This window comes from Lycorma delicatula, chromosome 8, assembly GCF_047948215.1.
Source record: "Lycorma delicatula isolate Av1 chromosome 8, ASM4794821v1, whole genome shotgun sequence".
NCBI classification, from domain to species: Eukaryota; Metazoa; Arthropoda; class Insecta; order Hemiptera; family Fulgoridae; genus Lycorma; species Lycorma delicatula.
The window spans coordinates 47,138,642-47,161,978 of NC_134462.1; the positions used below are offsets into that span (position 1 = coordinate 47,138,642).

At 30.0% G+C, this 23,337-nt stretch overlaps 2 protein-coding genes across 2 annotated transcripts in view; one reads left to right on the top strand and one right to left on the bottom strand.

Moving 5' to 3' along the window:
- The window catches only part of LOC142329271 (phosphatidylserine lipase ABHD16A), a 48,799-nt gene that overhangs the window by 4,528 nt on the left and 20,934 nt on the right, over positions 1-23,337 (bottom strand). The window contains exons 6-10 of the mRNA XM_075373703.1: positions 22,388-22,508; positions 19,709-19,841; positions 16,510-16,674; positions 14,545-14,729; positions 9,355-9,488 (exon numbers count right to left, since the gene is read on the bottom strand). Coding sequence (XP_075229818.1) covers positions 9,355-9,488; positions 14,545-14,729; positions 16,510-16,674; positions 19,709-19,841; positions 22,388-22,508 — 738 coding nt within the window. The remainder of the gene's footprint in view (positions 1-9,354; positions 9,489-14,544; positions 14,730-16,509; positions 16,675-19,708; positions 19,842-22,387; positions 22,509-23,337) is intronic.
- Positions 470-6,509, top strand: LOC142329272 (uncharacterized). Its single transcript, XM_075373704.1, has 2 exons — positions 470-664; positions 5,966-6,509. The coding sequence occupies exons 1-2, from the start codon at positions 562-564 to the stop codon at positions 6,382-6,384; spliced, it is 522 nt and encodes a 173-aa protein (XP_075229819.1). The 5' UTR covers positions 470-561; the 3' UTR covers positions 6,385-6,509.

The following is a 23,337-nucleotide window of genomic DNA, read 5'->3' on the forward strand; positions in this document are numbered from 1 at the left end:
AACAATTAAATAATAGTATCTAATGGCAAAAAAATGTTTTTGTGGCTCAGATAAATGCAGTAAATTTAAGCTGGCTTAGATTTTGTACAACCACTTCAGTTTTTGGGATATAACCTTTTTACATTATCTTACAAGCTGGTAATTTTGCAAATCTGAAAGGTTCCATGAAATTGTATAATGGGATATAAAAGGATATGATGTAAGTTAAAAATGTAAATTATTAAAGCCACGTTTAGTAAACTGGTTCCATACATTAACAAATTTAACTATTATGAAGTGTAGTTCTCTTTTCAACTGGTAACAGGATAGCAGAAAATTGTTTTCTACTACACTTATATGAATAATGATTATATGCTGTAACAGTAATATTATTCAATGATTCAGCAATAAGTCTAACAAAGCATTACATCAATCAACTTAAATTACATTAAAACTAACACATTTGACACATTACAAGATAGCAGTAGATGAAAAAGGTCATCATTATACTTTCACATTTATTACTTCTATAGCACAACAAGTTCATTCACTAAAGTCGATGAGTTTCACTACACAGTCAAAATGGTTAAACCAAGCACAGTTATTCTATCAACTCTGATAAATTTTACTCTTTACTTATATACTGTATCAACTATGCCGACTTCAAGTGATATTTTAAAATCAGGTACATCAGTAAATGTATAATTATTTTTGTAAATAATTTTATTTACAATACATATATTTTAAGAAATTATTATGCTTCCAGTTTAATATATTACATTAAATTTTTTAATGATAAAAAGTAAATAAATAAAACCAGTAAAATTTCAATGAAACACATGTACTTTTAAAGTAACAATCATTGCAAAAGTTTATTTTTTTAATTATCAGACTTTTTTTTAAACTAAAACTAAACATTTAATATTAACTGTTTTACTAGATTTTAAATATTTTTAATTTGTTAATAGGATAAAATAAAACACTGCATTAATTAAAATAAATATATGTAAATCATCGTTACATACCAAAAATTGAAATTGTTAACAGTTTCAGAAACATTTTTATTAAAAATTTTATAATTTTAAAATTGTATACATGCACATGCATAATGGTCCCTTGAACTGGTTTCAATTTTATGAGTATAAGGTATTTATAGATAATGTCGTACAAGACGAATCCATTCTTAACCAGTCTTATATTTGTAGCATACAATTAAGATGGCAATGTTTAAAAGTATAAATGTAATCATTTACCTATCATTAGAGAATTGTTGCTAATAATTTGTAGCTGTGATAGACTGCAGTTGAAGTAATATTTATTCTGTAACTACTCCTTTTTTGAGATATGAACAACCAAAAATACAAAAACTACAAAAAAAATTTAAACAAAGAAAAAAGTCCTGTAGGAAATTTTTTATTGCACTTCACCTTCAGACTGCATTCAAAACATGCTTGTAAACGTTATTAAAACCATTTAATACTATTCAATAACTTATCAACAGCAGACATTTACTCAGATACTTTGCAATAGTGACAAAGTTTATAAAATTAAATGATATATTCTTGTAGGTCAACTATTATATTATTATTATTATTAATTTATGTAATATAAATTGTACATTTTATCACTAATTTTATTTATGGTGTAATTTTTATATTTTTGGTTGTTGACGTCATAAAAACAGGAAGACTTATTGAAAATTCACTATCATTTTTCTCTACAAATTTTACGATTGATGATGTTTATTGTTTCACATTATCATCTACTTACCTATTTAAAAATTAAAGTTGAATTTAATACAGCAAATAGAGATTCCAATTTTTCTATAAAATTGTATTTTTATAATTATATATACAAGGTTTGTTCAGAAAATAACTGAACATTTCTATTATGCACCAACAGAGATATTTAGTGACGTACGGTTGGCAGCACTATGTTCCACATAACCTTCTCTGTAATCAAACATTCTTAGATTTTTGATCTCTCATTTAGTTTCTGTATTACTGTTTGAGTGCAACGTGTTTAAATGTTAATAGCAATTTTTGTAATGTGAAATTTTCAGGAGAAACAATACAACGTAAAATTTTGTGAGAAACTGGCGAAAACTTTCATAGAAATGTTTCAACTTTTGAAACAAGCATACTTACGTAGATGATGATGCTCTGGGTCATACACAATGTTACAAATGGTTTATACGATTTAAAAATATGGTCATCAGTCAATTGAAGATAAACAACCAGAAAGGCCTTTGACTTCAACCGACGACATCCACGTTCAGAAAATCAATGATCTGGTGTATGCAAATCTCCAATTGACTGCCAGAGAACTTGCAAAAGAGGTTAGAATCTCAATTTTGACTGATAAACTGAACACGCATTGAGTTGCAGCAAAGTTTATTCCTCATTTGATGACTGAACAGCAAAAGGAACATGAAATGTCAACTTGATCCAACAAAGAAGAAGTTGTCAACAAACATCTGTTTGTTGGCAACTTCTTGAGCAAGCTAATGATGATGAAACATTCATGCAAAGAATCATAACAGAAGACAAATGCTGGGTTTACAGCTACATCATTGAGACAAAAGTTTAATCATAACAATAGATTGGCAAAGGATGTCCATGCCCCAAGAAAGCACATCAGTTTTGATCCAATGTCGAAGTGATGCTCTGTTTTTTTCAATTTTAATGGAATTGTGCATTTTGAATTCTTTCCTCAATGTGAAAGAGAACAGTGCGTACTATCAAGGCATTTTACAATAGTTATGTGAAAAAATCTGCAAAAAGAGACCAGTTGTGGCGACACAATTCATGGTTCCTTCATCACGACAATGCGCCCACACACTCAGCTTTGTCAATTCATCAGTTTCATGCCAAAAATCGGATGACTGTCCTGTCTCAGTCTCCCAACTTGCCAGACCTGGCTCCTTGCAATTTCTTCTTACTTCAGAAATTAAAATCATTGATGAAAGGAAAAGTTGTGAATAAGGGAGAGAACAAGGACCAATAACTTGTAAAATTAATAATAAAGATTAAAAAAATAAAGTTTGATTATTTTCTGAACAGACCTTGTGTATGTAATATAAATATATATAGACAGCATGATTCTAAATTACACAGCAATCACTTGGGAGATGATTCTATAGCCAAAAATAAGAAAAAAAAAGTTTATTTAAACATTGGTCAGAAAATGGTTCGTTAGTGAACTTTGGCTCGTGAAACATTTAGCCCTGTTTTCTGCTCCCTCTGTGAAATTAAACCATACTAAAACTCTTGGGATACAAATCGAGGGACAAATTTGGTGCTTCCTTATGGTTTTTGATAAGAAATTGAATAAAAATAAAATATAATAAAAATAGAAACGGGGTAAAATATAAAAAAGTTTTGTTGGAAAATGCACTTCTTAGTTTCAAATAAAACAACTTTGTTAATTTACCAATAAAAAAATAAAATTTTCTAGTTAACTTTATGGAGAAATAATTCTGAGAAAATTGATGTAAAATACTCTATTAAAATTAAACACAAATCTCAGAAGTTCAACTTTAATTAGAAACAAAATATACAAACTGGATTGAAAAAGTAATAAGATTTTAAAGAGAACAACTTACAAACAAATGCTAAAAATCATAAAAATTAATTTGAATGACATCTCCTTCTAAAATATTAAAATTTTTATTTTTTCATAGGTTGGCAATAAGAGCTGAACAACAATTAAGTTTAGCATCTAGCATTTGAATATTCATTTTAGCGGTGTTTGTGCTGTTATTGTTTGGTGTCTTTCATAATGATAAACAAATTTGTTTTCATTTGGAGAGTTGATGAACATGTTAATTTTCATAACATAAATAAAAATGAATTGGCTGCTGTGCGTAAATACCAGGAAAATTATCCAGATCAAAAAGTAAGAGATCGTAAAACATTTGAGGCATTGGAAAGGCTAGTTCGAGAAACAGGTTTCTTAAACCTCATCAATTTGATGCAGATCGTGAATGTTTTGTGAGAAATGCCTACAATGAGAAAGCAATGTTGAATTGCGGTACAAGTAACTCCCACCTCAAGCACCAGAAGGTCATTCATGTTTCGCAATCAAGTGTGTGGCAAACATTACAGAAGTAACATTTATACCCATTCCATACTATACATATGCAAAAGTTATTACCACTGATTTTGATAAATAGATGAAATTCTGTCTATGGTTAATTAGAAAATGTGATCATCCCAATTTCCTAAATAATATTTTCTAAGTAACAATTGGGCAGAAGAAAATCCCTGTGAGACTGCTATAAGTCATTTCCAATGCACTTTTACATTTGTATGGTATGGTCTTCTTGATGATAATCTCATGGGCCCTTTTTTCTCAATACCAAGGCTCAATGGAGCCTTGCAATGGAGCGGTACTTGCATTTTTTGCAAACAAAACTGATGAAACTCTTGTAAGATAAAATCTGCTCTACCTGCACTTGCAGGTAGAGTGCAGATGTAGTTTTTCAATGATGGCACACCTGCTCAACTACTGTCAAGATATGAAGAATGATTTAAATAAATAACACATTTACTATACAATGAATTGGTTCAAACGGACCAGTAAAATGGCCACCTCAATCTCCCAATCTTACACCAGTGGACTTTTTCCTTTGGCACTGGATGAAGCCATCAGTGAATTCCACTCATATTGGCACACAAGAAGAATTGAGATACTGTATAATAGAGGCTTTTTTTTTTGTTTTTTTGCGATGGCAAAAAATACTTTTGCGTTATCATCACCCAGAACAAATATACAATATTGCAAAAGAAAACACATTTAAATAATTATTAAATTCGTCCATCATATTGGTTCCTACAATATCTTGGATATTAGTTCTTAATTTAAATTTGATGCAATGCCACACAATCCACAAGTATGTGGTGTATCATCAATTAGCAGTTGCAGTGAAAACAAACGAGTGCATTAGTCTGACTCATTAGGTTTCCATGTGTACGATTAGTTTGCCCTATTGCCCTAAATTTGCTCGTAAATGGCAAATAATAAATTCCTCCCTACAGTTATTCTGGATTGAAAAGCTCAATGGCAGCACAGTATCCTTGATATATCAGAGTTTATTATCTATTGCAATAGTCCAGTCACCTTCCCACCTTCCTCAAAGAGTATGTTTTACAGAATTAATAAAATTGGTAGTAACAAGAGTAGTGAAAGACAAATGGCTTCATGTGTCTTTTGTAGTAGAATCCACACATTCATTATCCGGGATTCCTATGTGGTTAGGAATCTAACAGAAACTCATTGGTGTATTGCAATGATTCAACTCAGCAATAAAATTATGAATTTCATTGACAATAGAATTTTTAGAATACAAATCTTCTAGGCCTGGAGTGCACTAGATGAATCGCTACAAATAAGGATGTGACTATATTTTGAATTAATGATATTCAAAGCCTTATTGATGGCACTGTAGACACTTGTAATACCAAGTAGATTAAACATATATGTTCTATCATTTACAACAAAAGCGTATCCAATGGTATCATTGTGTTTTTAACCCACCTATGAACATTACTGCATCTGGGTTTGTCTTCAATAGAAACTGAAAAATCATTTGCTGAAAGACAATATGGGTTTTTGATTTTTTATTATATATGGTGAGGTTACAATTAAATTTTATCGGGTCAAGTCTCCACAGGACATAAACATGGATAGGTTGTTATACAATATTGTACAACTAACTTCTGTACATTGGTTTTTAAAAGTACCAACATACAGCAATTTTATTTAGTAAGTTATACTTATTACTACATTGGTTATGATCTGCAAAGTTAATTACATATCACAATTAAAATTCCTCAAAGATTATTTTTTCAACTGTCTTAGTGAATTCAACTTGCCATATTATTATTATTATTATTACTATAAACTGAGCAGACTATTTTAATTTTAGTATAATTAAGAAACTAAATAAAAATTTACTACCATCAAAATACTTGTATTATTTCAGATGTCAACAGTAATGAACTGCAACCAGTAATAAGAAGATTAATTTCACATGAAGCAATGTCACATAATAAAATCAGTAACAAGCAATTGCAAACAACATTAAGTGAAGACTTTCCAAATAGTGACATTCCAGATGACAAAATCAATAACAGACAATTACAACAAATATTAAGCAAAATCATTCCACATGAAGAAGAGATTTCAGATGGCAACAGTAACAGTCAATTACAAATAACAAACAGGATGACACCAGATAATAAAATCAGTACCAGACAATTACAGCTGACAACAACAGCTGGAACAATTACATTTATACCACTGTTTGCTCTTTTAGCTGCAACGGCACAATCGCTAACCAACAGAGCAGCCACAGTAAGAATAGCAATAACAAATGCTTTACAAAAACAGACCCAAGGTTAATAAAATGAAACTAATTTAAAGGGTAATAAAAATTAAATAATAATTTTAAAAACTGCATTATAACTGCAATGAAAACTAATTGTTCTCTAGATTCTAATAATAAAATTTGAAAAAAAATTTTTTAAGTGTATATTATTAACACCATCTAAAAACTGACTTACCAAAAGGTAGTTTTTATATGAATGCAAATTTAAAAATAATAGTAACACTATGAAGTTTGTCACAGTTAACAAATTTCATCAAAACCGAATTTATTTCTTGTTCTATAATTGCACATTATTTTTTAAATTAAATTATCCATGGATTTAGCTTCAATACAAACAATTCATTTTAAAATTATTAAAGCGTGCAACACGAAATTACAGATAACAAAATTTGATATTTGTAGTAAATAAGTGAAAGAATTTTTTTTTATTATCATTTATGTTTTTTCATTGTTGTTCTAACGTTCATATAACCAATATTCTAATTAACAAAGCTTTATTGTATATATTCCTAGTAAATACACAGTTTTACTTCAATTACAATTAATTTTTGAAGATTTAACCACTCAGAAAATCAACTGACTTAACTTGCAGATGCTGACCTAGCTGAACTGATCACGTTTCAGCTAGATATATTCAACACCATGTAATTCTGGATATGGGCTACATTTTTCCTCTGAGAACAAGATAACTAACTGTTCTTGAGTGGCTATTATAACAATCAGCCCCACTATCTGTAAGCAGGGCCCATACCATTGAGAATACTCTACACAGTAGATGTTAATGAAACTCACAGTTTCATTAATTGTAAACAGATGTTGTCCAATATTCATTCTTTCGATAGAAGAGGAATTAAATACCTTAATGTAATCTTCAATTGTTATTATATTCTAAAATATTGAAAATACTAGTTAACAGTTCATAAACATGACTGCTCATATGCAGGGTATTAATATAAAATAAGTTTACACCAGTAAAAGAACATGTAAACACTAAATAGTAAAAATAATAATATAATTTACAAACTGCTATTATTTTTGTAATATATATTAGCTAAAAATTGTGTGAAAACACGATAAGAATTCCTTGATATGTACATAAAATGTAAAAAGAATGACTGACTGTGTGTGAGGTTATCTCTTTGGTTACTGGGGATGAATATATTAAATCTGAGAAAGAAAAGCAGCATTCTTTGTTGCAGCATAAATCTAAAATGGTGAATGCAAAACCAATGATCAGTAATGTCCTGCTTCCATCTACTAAAACCCCTACTACTCTACCTCTAAAAGAGAGTGCCTACTATCTACAGTTTTTCAGTGTGATGTTTTTTAGGTTATACATCGACCCCACCTCTCTCCTTATCATTATTCCCTTCTACCTCATTTTCAATATGGGGGATAAGTCTGATGCTGCCCAATCCATGAGTAAAATCTATAGCCAATGTACCCTTGGTTTGTTCTGGTAGGAACTCCCTATAAACTGACATAGGGATTCTGTTTCCTAGTCAGTAGCCATATAGTAAGCCAAATGACTTTACTAATTGGTTAAAGCAGGCACTCCTACTAATCTCTCCTATAAAAAAAAAGAATGACACTGGAGTCATTCCATAAATATCTATTCTGCTTAATATTCTAATAATACAAGCAAATAAAGATGATGGCTGCTATAACCTACAACCTAAAGTTATGAGTAAAATACTTTCCTAATATCTTTTCACAGAGCCAAACACAGTATCTGCATTATATAAGTGGGTCTTGTCCACTGAAATGCAGATAATATTCAACCCTAGAAATGTCACCTACATCATCTTCACTAGAGGATCTAGCTGTATAGTAAATATCATTACTCTCAGAAATTGTGACTCAATTTCTGAGTCACAGAAATTGAGTGAAGTAGCATGCATTGACAAAGTAGTCAATGCTACTTTCACTTGAGATCATTTACATAAGACAGGCAACAAAAAGCAACAAATTAATTTACCTCTTGCTGAGGGGAATAGTACATTTAAGAGTGCTTCTTTCTTGTTCCTGTTTAGCCTCTGGTAATTACTGTTTAGATAATACTTCAGAGAATGAATGAGGATGATATATAAGAGTGTAAATGAAGTGTCGTCTTGTACAGTCTCAGTTCGACCATTCCTGAGATGTGTGGTTAATTGAAACCCAACCACCAAAGAACACTGGTATCCCCACTCTAGTATTCAAATTCATGTAAAAATAACTGACCTTACTAGGACTTGAATGCTGGAACTCTCGACTTCCAAATAGATTTAAGAGTGCTACTCCTAAACATCTTCACTCTTTGAAGTTGTTTACAGCAAACTCACACTTTGTTTGGCTTTTTCTTAATTTATACTTGCATCTGAACCTGCTTTCTACCTGTTTTGACTTTAAAGTGAATGATTATGCTGACAAATAAAGAAGAACTTTACACCAAAAGTTTTTGATAATTTCACGTCTGAGAGAATATAATAAGAATTACCAAAAAATCATTTACAGTATATATAAACATTGCCTAAAAGAAATTTTATTTTATAGGGAATTTTTTTTTCCTTTTTAATACTGTTCTTAAAATATAACAATTCCCACTTATATAATGAAATATCACAATATAGGTTTGTGAAACCATTTTTCTTTCGTTTCACCAAGCCATATATTTTTTAACACATTTTCAAAAAATGCCTTTAAAGCAGTGGTCTACCTAGTATATAATATTATTACAAAGTTTTGAAAATATAAATGTTATGTACTTAATAAATAAATCCCTGTAAATCAGTAACCAATGTGGGATCAAGTTTTAGTTTCAATTGATGACAACACATTTAAATATTTTGTGACTAAGACAGTAGGCAACAGACTTCATCATTAAAATTAATTAAAAACAATAATAAAAATATACATAAACATTAATTTTCAGCTGAGCATACAGAATATAAATTGTTTCACTAATAAATTCTAAATAAGAAATAGGTTAAAAAAATACTAACTTTGTTTAGAACCTGTATTAGACAGCCATTTCTCAAGAACAATTTCAGTTTCTGGTGTCACCAGCAGTGGATATCTATGCCTTAACATTTGTGTAAGTAATGGGTTAGCACGATTTGTTGAAATATCACCAGGTCTGGAAAATACGATGACAAAAATTATATAAAAACTTTATTTTTTATATCATTATATAAACATTACATATAAAATCAATATAAGTACAAATAATAAAGATATTATTTAGAATAGGATCTTATTCTGGAATAAATAGAGGATGATATCCATTTACACAGAATATTATTGAGACCACAATATCATCAGTCTTTATAATGGAAATTTTGATAAGACATTATCTGCTAATATGGTAAAAAAAAAATACCCAAAGTATGCAGTCACCCACCAGATCTTCATTACTTAAATGATCAACCAGTATAACAAAACACCTTCACAATATGTAATATATGACCATTCAAAAAAAAATAAACAAACATTATTTTTACAAAAAGTATTAATACTTCTGCTGTACAATGCTACATCTTTATACAAATAAGTATATTTTATAAATAGCTATCAATGAAAATGTTATCTTTATTGCTAATTAAATAGTAAATGCATCTGGAATTGTAGATAAAACAGCCCCTATCCTATTCATGAGCAATAACCTCAAAGACATAATTCATATACCTGAAATAACTGTAGATATTAGCGAATAATGCATATCTGCATAGATATTTGTATTATTTTAGTTATCTTTCATTAAACAAAGAATGAAATGATGAAGCTGAATTGACAAGCCATTACCAAAATTAAAGATTCAGTAATAATAAAATACAACTGACTACCAGTAATTTCAAGCACTTCCAACTTATCCAACCAAAATTTATTAGGTGCTTAAATAATTTGTTAATAGATAATCTAAAAATCCAGGTGTACTTTAGCAGGTTTTCTATTAAAAAAAAATTAATAACAAAATAAAGAACAAATAAGTTTTCTTCTAATCAGAACTTTATAATCATTATTTTCTACAACGCTAATTAAAATATTTTTTAAATACAGAAGAGCTAAGCTAATAGCTAAAATAAGAATTGTTAAGTTTAAGAATTGTAATTGTGAAATCAATTTAGATGTACCAAAAGAGAAAAAATATATATTTATAAATAGTTATTTTTTTTATAAATATTTTTTTTTTTTTTTCATTAAATCATTACAAAAGCTGGAAGCTAATATGACATCCCAACCCCATAGGGGAAGACACCCATCTTGTGACAGTTCCAGTCGCCCCTCCCCACCGTTCCACCCTGTCCTAGCCCTGATGGAAGCTAATATGACAGAAAATTTATAGCAAGTGAACAATGTCAAGCCAAATTAGGATTTAAACATGGAAACAACTCAGAATGAAGAAGTAACTACCACCCAGCCACAGAGATTAATGGACTATAATTATAACAAATGAATAATCTTTATATCATTACTTCATTAAATACATAAATTTTAAAAGAAATTACACCTTTTGATGTTTTTATGCAATTCATGTTAACTTACAAAAATTATCAGGCCTGTTATAAAGAGTTCATATCAAACATTAATGCATTTCTTTCTAAACCAATATTTAAAAAATTCTATTTATACAGTAAAATCAAGACTTTAAAATTAGCAAATAAAATTAGGAAAGCCATTAAAGGACTGCATAACTTTGTTAGCTCCTTGACAGATTTTTATTTTAAATAATCTGCAGTCTTTTTAAGTATTAATGACCTAGTAATACTTTATTATTATTAATCACTTATTAATACATTATTTAAAATTAATCAAATTAAATAGAAAATAGAAAAAAATTTTGGATGATCAGCAGAATAGTGGTATTTTTTCTATAGTTATTCCTTTTGGGCGTATATTAATTGTTGTTGAAATAAAATTAATAGCTCCTAGTAACAATTTTAGATATTAATAGAAAAAGCTAAAATATGAAATCTAGTACTGCCTTACCAGGGCCTGAGGAGACATAAAACTTACTACTATTGAGAAATAAATACAAAGACATAATTTGGCTTAACTTTAGTCAATGGTAAAGAGTTTCATGGTAAAGCCAAATTAGAAATACTAAACAAAATCTAAAAATTTACTATTTTTGGTGTGGCCTTTTCAGATTGGTCAAAATTTTTATGAAAGTTAGAACAAATGTAGACAAACATTTTTTTCCAATTTACAAGAGTTTTGTTTGAGTAATCCATTAAAGAACTCTTAAACAAAAATTGCATCCACACTTAAGTGTGATGGACTTAAAATTTTAGTGTACTTCAAATTTCCACGATTCCCCCCAGAAAAAGCTGAAATTTAAAAATAATAGTAAATTCCCCACCTCTTTGTCTGGTTAAGTTCAAAATTTGATGGCACCAATGCTCCATGTAACGAAATATTTGAGTGAAATGCCAAGCTTTAATGTTCAGACAGCAGAGAGATATTTATCAAAATACAGCTCAACATAGCCCAAGATGATAAATCAATAGATTCATCCTTCCAGAATTTTCTGGTATATTTTCCTGTTTTTCGATAAGTGTGAGTTATGAAATATCAAGATTTGCAAAAACTCCTGACTGACCACCAAAGTTTCCCTTATAACTATAGTTATGTACCAGCTACATTTTAAAAGTAAAAAATTACTTGAGATATATTTTGTAGATATCATCTACTTCCACAAGTATATAACAAAATAATTTTAAAAATTTACTAAAATTTACAAATTGAATAAATTTACAAATACAAAGGGGTATTGTGATGCCCCTTGTCTGATGGGGTAATTTTTTTCCTGATGCAAAACAAAGTGTCATCATTAGCACTCGAACACAATATCTATATCATAAAAAATTTAATTTAAAAGATTAACCAAAAAATTTTAAAAAAGTAATATAAAAACACATGTAGCATACATTAAATGGCATAAATAGACAAAAATAATCAAATTTCTGAAACTAGATGTATGGCCTTAAGAAACTGTGAGACATTCAATAACATGGTCAAATCATTCCCTAAAATATTTTTGTTAGTCCCAATTTTAAATTTCCAACACAATGCCGCATAACATATCAGTCCACTAGTACATGGTGCACCATCAGTTGGCAGTACACAAATGGGTGCATTTGTCTGAGTCATTGGATATCTATGAATGAGCGTAGTATGCCCTATATGCAAATGGCAGATAATAATCTCCTCATGAAGGTTATTCCTACAAGAAGGGCTCCAAGATAACATAGTGTCTTTAATTGGACGAAGTCTATTATAGATGGTAGCATTCAATTCACTCTGCCACTCATCACGAACCACACTCTTCAGAAAATCGACAAGATCAATCGAAACAACAAGATTAATGAAAGGAGGATGCAAACAAGCTGCACAGCACCCTCATTGCCTGAAATTCCAGTATGGCTGAGGATCCAGCAGAAGCTCACAGTTGTATTACACTGAGTCATTTCAGAAATGATAGACTGTATATCACAGACAACAGGGTGTCTGGAGTACATATATCACTAATGGCTTGCAAGGTACTCATAGCACCTGAACAGACAAGTATGTGTCAAAATGTTGGACTAAGTATATTTAAGTCCTTGTTAATTGCAAACAACTCTGCAACAAAAACACTGGCGATACTGCAAAGGCGATATTACAACCAACAGAATTATCATAAATTTTTGACAGGGGTCAAAAACCCAGCAAAAGTTGGTAAATATTTTACCAAACATTTAGACCAATTTTTCAAGGATTTGGTCAAGTTATTTTAAAAATAATGCTGAACCCTAAATCTGATTGGATTAAGATAAATAAGATTAAACTTTAGAATTTTGAATAGCTTGATAAGTACATTCATTCCACCAAAGACCAATTTTCTACACCACAAACAAAAATGCAATATACAAAAAAAAAATTGCAAAAATCACACTTCCACTTTTTTTTTAAATTTAGTCCAAAATTTAATGACATCAATGCCCCATATATTTAGAAATTTTTTGGGCCATTATTTCCATTATCAAAAAATTAGATATTATCTCTGGACTGGGTAAGAGATATTAATCTCTGGGGCAGTCCAGAGATATTTGTAATCAAAATACAGACCAGCACACATGCATATATAAATACATCTACCATTAATTTCTATGGTTTTTTTTGTTTTTTTTTTGGCTAAATGGGACTTGAAATATATGTCAGTATTTCAAGTCCCAATAACCATTACTGATTATATTTTGTAACTGGATTTTGCAAGCACACCAATAACAAATAAAGAAATCACTATACTTTTGTCATTTACAGCTGCAACAGCAATACAGCTATAGTAAGAAAGAAAAAAAACTTTAAAAGTTTAAAAATCTGCGCAAAAAACAAGTAAAATAAAACTAAAAGATGTGTAACAAATTTTTTTTTTAGAAAAACAACTTAAAAAAACTATACCCAAACTAAATAATTAACACTTTTTAATATTTTTTTTTTATTAGAAGAAAACCAAAAGCAAACACCTATATCTTTATAAAATTAAAAATAGTAATAAAGAAAAGTGATGGATAGAGATTACTAATGAATGTATGCAATAGTTCTTTGTAATCTGGGTACATGTATTTTATTTTTTTCCTGTTCTGACAAAAAAACGGAAGAATACAGATGTGACATTAAAAAATTAATAAAATGTATGAGTAGTGCGCAGGTTTACATGCGCATACATATTAATAACATCTTGCAGCACCTGTTAGCAAGCCCATTAAAAAACAGATACAGATTGTCTGCATTTATTCAGAATTATATAAGTAATTTATATCACTACCTAATGATCAAAGGAGTCTGAGTTTAGCAATTTAAAGATTTATAAACAAGGATGAAAATAAAATTAAATTTTAGCAATAAAAAATTGATTTAAGAAAATAACATTAACACGTAGGTCATAAAATTTGGATTAGCATATACTTGAAACAACATTTTGAAATATTTTACATAATTTAAACAATTAATAAAGAAGAATGACTGTTCATAAATAAATTACTAAATAATTAGGCATCATATTAATATAACTCATTATAAGAAACCTGACAGATGAATGATATGTCAGACATATTACTCACATAAATTGAGTTGCATAAATTATTTTTACGATTACAGACTTTTCAGTTGCAAATATAATTTTACTTTAATTTAAAATAGATTTTACTTACTGTAAGCAAATGACTTCATCCTCTGCTCTACGAATAAGAAGTACTGGACCAGGATACTGGCAGACCTGCTCTGCAACTTCTAAATTGCAGTGATACCTTATCGTCTGTTTGACAAGTGGTTCAAGGGTCAACGGCATTCGAGGAATGGCAAGTGGCAACAAGTCATCAAATGTTGCATCTAAAATCTAGAAAGTAATAAAAAAAACACAACATTAGAAATAAAATATGCAAAAATTAATTCAACACTAATTATTAAAAATGAATAAATCTTATTTTTACAAAAAATTTTAAAAACACTTTTTAACAATCTGAAGAAAAATATATATTTTTTTATAACAACTTCAAAATCAATAAAAAATTTAAAAGTAAGCATTGTTAAAAGTTCAGCAAATTAAAAGTGAACTAATTTTAAAAAAAAGAAACTTTTGACTTCATATTGCAAATAATTAAAATGTTTAAAAAGTGACAAACCCAGATATTTTTACTTTAATATCATATACGATAAACTTTGCTTACTTATTTCAAGAAAACTGTAGTTTAAACAAAATACATGGCTGTCACTTAACAGTGGGAAGATTAGCACTTTTTTAGTGATAAGGATTTTCAATGGAAGAGGAATGAACGTAACAGAACAGTTCTTACAAAAAAAAATGCCTATTCATTTTAAAAGATTTTTATATTTAAAACAAATACCATGTTTCTGAATTCACACAAGAAATATTTTTTACATGAATAGCACTTATATTTTAAACCCTCACTGTCAATAAAATTTTATAATCTTCATAACAACACAAAGATGCTTACTGTAAACAAATTACTTCATCCTCTACAACATGAATAAGCAGTACTAGATCAGGATACTGCCAGACCTGCTCTGCAACTTCTAAATTGCAGTGATGCCTTACCGTCTGTTTGACAAGTGGTTCAAGGGTCATCAGCATTCGAGGAATGGCAAGTGGCAACATTTAAATGTTGCATTTAAAATCTTAGACACTTTTTTTGGCAGTTCAATTTGCTAAAGGAGATTGTTTTACATCTGAAATTGTCTTAGCAGTATGGAATACAAACTTCACTTCAATCAATTACTACTCATAAATTCATTACAAATTATTTTCTTTGTGGATATCAGAAAAATAATACGTAGATTGGTAGAAAACAATTGGGTAACACATTGTATCACAATGTGCAAGAAAATAAAACAAAAATGTTTAGATTACAAATGTTATCAAAAATAGGCTGGATGCTATTTATAGACTTATTGTTCTTATTAATAATTAATTAAAATTAATATACTAAATAACAAACATGCATATTTAAAACATGCAAGAATATCCGTATCTTTTTATAATTATAAAAAAGCCAATAAGGTTTATAAAGCAAAAAAACGTTTAGCATACCTAAATATGCTAAATGTAAAAAAACATTAAACAATCTTCAATAAAAATGAACCAATTCCCACTCATAATACATTTTTCAAGATAAATTTATATCAAATTTAATAAAACGTTTAGCTAAAAAATTGTATTTGTAGGCTCTAATTCATCATTTAAGACTGCATAAAATAGTAGATTGAAATACTAAATTTAAATTGGATAACATATTTGGTTTTCCATCATTTTTTCCAAAAACTTAAAAACAGAAGATATTTATTTGATGTTTACAGGTATATTAAAAGTGCTTGTTAAACATGTACATTTTTTTATCACAACAGAAAATACAAAAAAAAAAAAAACAGTCTTTGACTGACGACTAAAAATCTATTAAATACGAGTATATATAAAATGCTACTTTCAGCACAAATTATCAATCTAGCACTTGAATCAAGGTATTCCAAAAGCCGCTAACTAGTGGTAAAGTATTATATCTCAAGTAACAGAAAGATGTATAGAATTCCACCTGTATTTTACTTTTAATTTCCACTAAAGAGAAAAAGAAACTAACAGCCAGTAAAATTTGAATACGTACCACTGCTCTTACATCTGGATACATCTTGGCAGCCCAAGATGCAGTAAAACCACCAATACTCCATCCAAACATTACTATATTCTCTGGTTGAAATCCAAGACGAATAATAGCAAATTGTATAACAATATCCATTGCATTTTTTTCTTGTTCAGGATATGGCATGCCCTAGAACAAAAAACTAATTTTATAATTATCGATTCAACAATTTTAACAACAAATATTTAGTAATTATAATTGTACACAACATTCCATAATGAATTATACAAAAATCACTGACCAGTATGACTTGAAGTTGTCAGATGACTTGCAGCTGTTCATAGAATGTCTAAAGTCATGTTATAAGCTCATAGGACATCCAGACCAAGGATAAAGTCGTCCTTGATATCAGTGATGAATACTCATACACGAAGACAGCAGAAACCAAGATGTAAATCTATAGCTTGATAACAGGTAGAATTTCTTCAGATGCAATACTAATTGACATAGGTTAGTTTAATTTCTTCTTTTCTCATGCAATGGATACTATTTTCTTCTCTGGCCATACAATGGATACTGATGCTCCCATCTCTATTATCAGTAGAAGATCATCTGCTATCCGGCATAGAAATCTAATAATCCGGCATAGACTAAACCACTGATAATCAGGCTGTAGGATCCTCTTCTTGTTGTCAAGACATTCAACAAGACTTGGCGAGGTGAAGACAGTGATATTGCTGGTATTCTCCACTGATTGGAGCTTTTTAAATTCCTTGCCAACTTCTTGCAGTTAATTTTACGTGGCCCATCCAATACAGTTGTCAGAATGGTCAACACTTGTCCTTTGGTTCTATAGCAGACATCCTTTGTTAAACCACTGCAATCATTTTAGTAGCTGGCGTCTTCACAGAAGTGTTGACATTGTTCGGTGACTCCTAGTTGCACCCGATTCTGATTCTTCAAAGGCACGACAGCACTCTGGCTGCCTCCAGTCACAGAGCCCCATTGGTCCACAATTGGTTAAGGGCACCATTGATCGACTTCACTGACCCGAGAAGAAGGTCCCTTTTGATGTCAGTGTCCTAAACCCTGTTGATGAATGAGTGTGTGCCTTCTCCAGATGTATGCTAATAGCAGCTCAACTAAAGCCCATTGTCTAGCTGTTTGATAATGGTGGCAAAATCCTGCAGCATTTTGTTGGTCTTCTGGACTCATCCCCTTAGCTCACACCTGAAGATAACTGCCAGATTGTTCTGTCCTTAACAACACCCTCTAGTGCTGCAATAACATTGTCATAGCTGGCCATAGATAGTACACCCTAGAAAACTTCCACTGCTTGACCCTGTAGTGCAGTGATCAGGTATATGGCCTTCTCTGATGCTGTCCAACTGTTATGGCTGGATGTTGCCTCAAACTGTCGCTTGAAGATAGCCCACAATGAACTTCCACCACGATGAACTTGGGTGGCTTCACTGCTGTAAAACAACAACATCCCATCAATGCGCCTAGTTCTTGATCCTGTGAACTGTTAACATACAATTCTCTGCTTAGATGTCCTTATAACTAACTTCTAAGACTTTTATTGATATTAGTTCCTAGGTTATTATTAACTAATTGCTCAACCTTAACTAACCTATCTATTATGCTATTATAACTATCTTACTAAAGTTTATTTTAAAACCAACTGAATCACCGTCTTAACACTTTCTATTTCATCTCCAAGATCTTTTCTAAAGCTACCTTATATATCCTTAATATGAGACATGATTTTTATTCATTTTATTAATATTTTCATTTAGTTTATTCACATTTTCATTCATGTTTTCTTCCATTTTATTCATAATCTCTCTTTTTCAAATTTCTTTTTCATATTCTCTTTCATTTTACTTATATTTTCATTCATGTTTTCTTTTATACTTTCATTCATGGGTTACAATGCTGTAATGTCCTTACTCGAAATTTATTACTAATAAATTGCAATTACATATAAAAAATAAAAAAAAACCTTATCAATAACTTAAAAGCTAACAACTACTACTGCTACTAAATTTTAAATACTAAACCAGATTTATAAAATAAATAACATAAAAAGTAAATCAAATAGTAAGCATGCAGGTAACATTACCAACAACTAATTAAAGATTTGACAAACATACACTTTAAACTACCATTGGCTAACCAAAATAGAATTTCAATTTACTAAAAATTTCATAACAATAATAAAATCACAACAGAAAAATCTACAATTCATACAATTCACTCTATGTAAGTATTATTCACTTTAAGTGTTTACAAAAGAACTTATGAATGAATGGAAAGAATTTATGAATGGAGTAATGTCACTTTTACACCTGTTCACAAATAACTCACCAAACAGCTTCTTCTTTTCTAACCACTGTCCAAAATGGAATACTTATGACACTCACTTCACTCATTTGTAACCAAACACTTACTCCAAATGTTCCGCACACTGTGACCACTTTATTTCAAACTGAACCAACTTGAACTTGTAACTGTCTCTGCGAGTCATCAGTAGTAATAATATCTTCAGACCTTTCTTTTTCCTTTTAGCCAAAGGGAATTACCATTCAGGGATTACTTCGGAGGATGAATGAAGATTTACATGAATATAAATGAAGTGTAGTCTTGCACAGTCTCAGTTTGACCATTCCTGAGGTGTATGGTTAATTGAAACCCAACCACCAAAGAGCACCAGTATCCACGACCTAGTATTCAAATTCATATAAAAGTAAAGGTTCTTTACTAAAACTTGAACACGGAACTCTCTACTTCCAGATTAGCTGATTTGTCAAGACGCATTTATCACTAAACCAACCCGCTGGGTTAATATATCTTCATACCTGCAGTACCAGTACTTTAACTCATCCTTTTGATTGTTCAAGCATAATAATTTTCATTGTCCACACCTTCTATGCTTTTCTATAAGTCCTTTTCTAGAATGAATCCCTAGTCGTTTCCTCTTTCTTCTTTATGGAAGCTTCTCTACCCCATTATGTTAATTAATATCTCTTCTATTACTAATGGTGATACAATTATAAAAATTCAAATAATTATTAGTAACTTTCAAATATGAATTTAATGCACAAATTCAAACAAATTTATAAACAAACGTAAAAAAAATTAAAGCAATTCCAACATACTCTATATTTTCATCATAGCCAGTAAAAAATTATACAACACAGATTAATAAAAACATCATTACCGTACTTCCTCCAAAACCTGGATGATTCCAACCAAGAACTGAATAATTAGCTTCCATTGGAGTACTCATTATTCCAATTTCATAAAAACCAGCATTACCCTCAGAACAAATAACTAACACTGAACCGTTCTTACTGAAACAAATGATTATTAACATTAATTCAAGATAAAGCAAATGGTTAGCAAATATTAAATTAAGAACAACCAGAAATTAAATTAATAAAATAAAAATAATCTACACTAAAGTACAATGTGTAAAAACTGAAATATTTTTTTACAATAAACAAAAACTACTATAGTATTATGAAAAAATAATAAATAATTAAAATTACTTCCGCAAAAATCTTAAAAGTGTTGAAAGAGGAGACCAGAAACCAGGTAAGTAGAATTCATCATGCACATAAAACTTTATACAACTGCTATAAAATAACCAAAGTACAGAAAAATATTTGATGTTGACAATCAGATTCAAATCTTTCAAAATCAAATAAACTAATCAATTCTACTTAATACAAAACCAAGGTAAAAACATGTTAAAAAAATTATATAGTCATAATTCAGATAGTTTGAAAAACAACAATGAGTGCTTCCAACTATTTTTTTTAAATGTTCCATTTTTTAAACAAGAAAAGTAAAAAGGAACCCATTTTTTGAGAAAAATCTGCTTAATTCAGAAGACAAAGTACACTTATTTCTTGAAATATAGGCCTGTATTGGCCTGTTGTTCTATGGCCTAATTATTACTGCGCAATACCCAATCACTTTCACAAATTAATAAACTCTAAAGAAAAAAAAATTTCTTTAATCACACTCAAGAAACTGATTTACTAAATCAAAAAGCAAATCATAAAATGAAACTATACAAATTCTGATAAAATAAAATAAAATATTTTCATTCAGTTCTGCTTAATTACACAAACTGTAAAACTAGTTTTGCCTGTATAATTTCTCAAAATTAACAAATCTGTCTATTTTTTATACGCTACAGCTGAGATGTAATCTTGACAGTAAAACTACAAATTGTTAATTATCAAATTATAATAAATACAACAAATAATTTTAACATTATGTGGTCTTAACAGCAATAAAAAACTTCAGGAAGTGCTCAAATTAAAACAATTAAAAAAGAAATATTAATATCCTAACCTCGAAGGGAAAGACACCCACCATGTGATGTTTCCAGTCACCAGGCCACCCCCTCCATACCTAGCCCTGATGGGCTTTAACGAAAATCATCTTAAAAAACCTTGGTGGTAGACATATTGCAGCCTTACATCGGCCAAGGTGCCACCAAAGCGAATGCCACAAACGACATTTCCATTGATGTACTTTTAACAAAGGTGGACATGTAGAAACAAAACACATCTTAGTTAGTCTTAAAGACTGAATCTGCAATCGTTGAATGAAGGGATTGAAATCACCTTCACCTACCCAATAAGGTAAAAGTGAGTCTGACACACTACTTGAACTAAAACACACAAAACAAAAACATAAACCATAATATAACTAAAAAAGAATTAACAAAAAACAAAGAAACAAGAACAATAAAAACAAAAGAGACAAAGGTAACAAAGGAAGCCCAACTAGGACTAAACCCCCTTGGCTATCCTTTCCTTTGCTAGATAAACCATGAATTCCTCAACTATAAACCATTTGGCCTGGTTACCCCAATTCTGATAAAAATTCAGCACTGACCCAAGAATGTCCAGTCAACAAATGATCTTGTCACATTTCTCATCATATTTCATGCACTCATATACGACATGAAAAGCGTCATCTAAAACCCTACACTGCAGGCATAAACCTGTATCAACCACGCCGAATCTTGCCAGCTCACTCTGAAAAGCACTGTCACGAAAGAAACTGTGTGACATATTTGTTTGAGGAAATCCAGGAGGTGCGCTGCAAGCATCTAATTACTGGGAAGAGATCATGCATGCATATACCGCCTATCTCTCATCCAATCATCTAACTTGCCATAAATCAAATCCGTGCTGCTCGATTTCCCAGATCTTTTCAGAAGTCAATTCACCCAACTTCCTAGCAGCATAATGTTTCTGCCTTTCTACCGCAAGAATATTGATTGGTTTTACTTCTGCAATCACCTCTTGTGAAATATTTTGGTAACCACCCGTTACCATCAGCAACATACGGCATTGGGCCCTCAATAAAATATTTTGATAACTTTGAAATTTTAGCCTCCTTGCCCAAACAGGCACTGCATATAGCATACATAATAGTCTCACAAATGCCTTTGTATAGGATGCTCATGGTCTTAAAATTAAGACTCTAATCAGGATTAACCATACATCGAATTCTGAAGAAGGCACTACAGGGCTTCTCTGCGGCATATTGAAGGTGCTTCTTGAATTGCAACTTCTCATCCAGAAACACTTCGAGGTACTTTGAGCCTAAAAATATTAACAATCAGTTTTATCACTTTGTTCAAGTGACTCAAAGAAAAATACTGTCAACTACTCTACAGATTTATGTGTTCCATCAAGAACACTAGCCAAGTTCACTGCTGGCTGAGTACAATTAGTATATCTGTAGCCAATTAGTAGTCTTTAATTTTATTTTTTAAATGAGCGTCCATTTCACATGCCTGCATAAATTAAGCAGGAACTTAAAAAAAAAATTCACCATTGTTCATATTGTACTATTATTTTAATAAACTAACCTTTTTCCTCTCCTATCAACAAAAACAGTGTCAATCTCATTTTGGTCTGATGTTAGTAATTTGTACCTTTCTCCTTCATCATTCTCCAATAACTTACTTCTTCCTTTCATAAGTATAGAAGCTAAAAGATAAAAGGTAAAACAATATTATAATGGTGATTATAAAGCGATAACTTATAAAAATCATACTTGATATTTGTTTTCTACACTTTTAACTTTTATTTGTTGTAAATGTAATACTAATAAAATAATCTGACAGTAAAAAACCGAACAGATCATAAGAAACAACATACTAACAAAAGAGAACTAAAAGAAGGAAAGGGAAAACGACCAAATGGATATTCAAAAGTTTCAGTATTACTTTCCAATAAAGCTGTGAGAAAAGATTAATTTTTAAATTACACAGCTAATAATAAGCAAATTATAAATTATACATTTTAAACAAGTTAAATAATACGTGTAGATTAAACTACCTTACATGTTTAATATTCTGGTTTTTAATGTAGCTCAAAGTCTACAGCGAAATAAGCTTTTGTTACTATTTTTTTTTTTTTTTTTTTTTTTTTTTACTCTATAATTTTTATTTCAAAGGATAAATGAAAAAACAACTTTAACATTTACTTAATTTTTATTTAATGATCTGCAATCGTTAAACTACATACAATTGACATCATAGTTAGATACTAGCAGTCAGATTTCCAATTTTCCTCTTTGCAAAACTGTTTTATTATTAAACTAATAATACATATAGATAATAACAATAAAGTTCAATGATCTATAGAACAAAAAGTGCTTCTCATTTAGTGAATCCAGCTTAATTACTGCATCTGATGGTTCATTTTATTAATATTAATTGGTTAACTTTCAGTTTAATTTTCCAACTGGCCTTTAGATTATTTTTTTTTTTTTTTTTTTGTCTTCAGTCATTTGACTGGTTTGATGCAGCTCTCC

What these genes read in the sequence shown, in the direction of transcription:
- LOC142329272 (XM_075373704.1), top strand. Translation starts at nt 562, where the DNA reads ATGGTTAAACCAAGCACAGTTATTCTATCAACTCTGATAAATTTTACT. An exon ending in AAGTGATATTTTAAAATCAG is followed by an intron (nt 665 to 5,965) that starts GTACATCAGTAA and finishes GTATTATTTCAG; the next exon opens with ATGTCAACAGTAATGAACTG.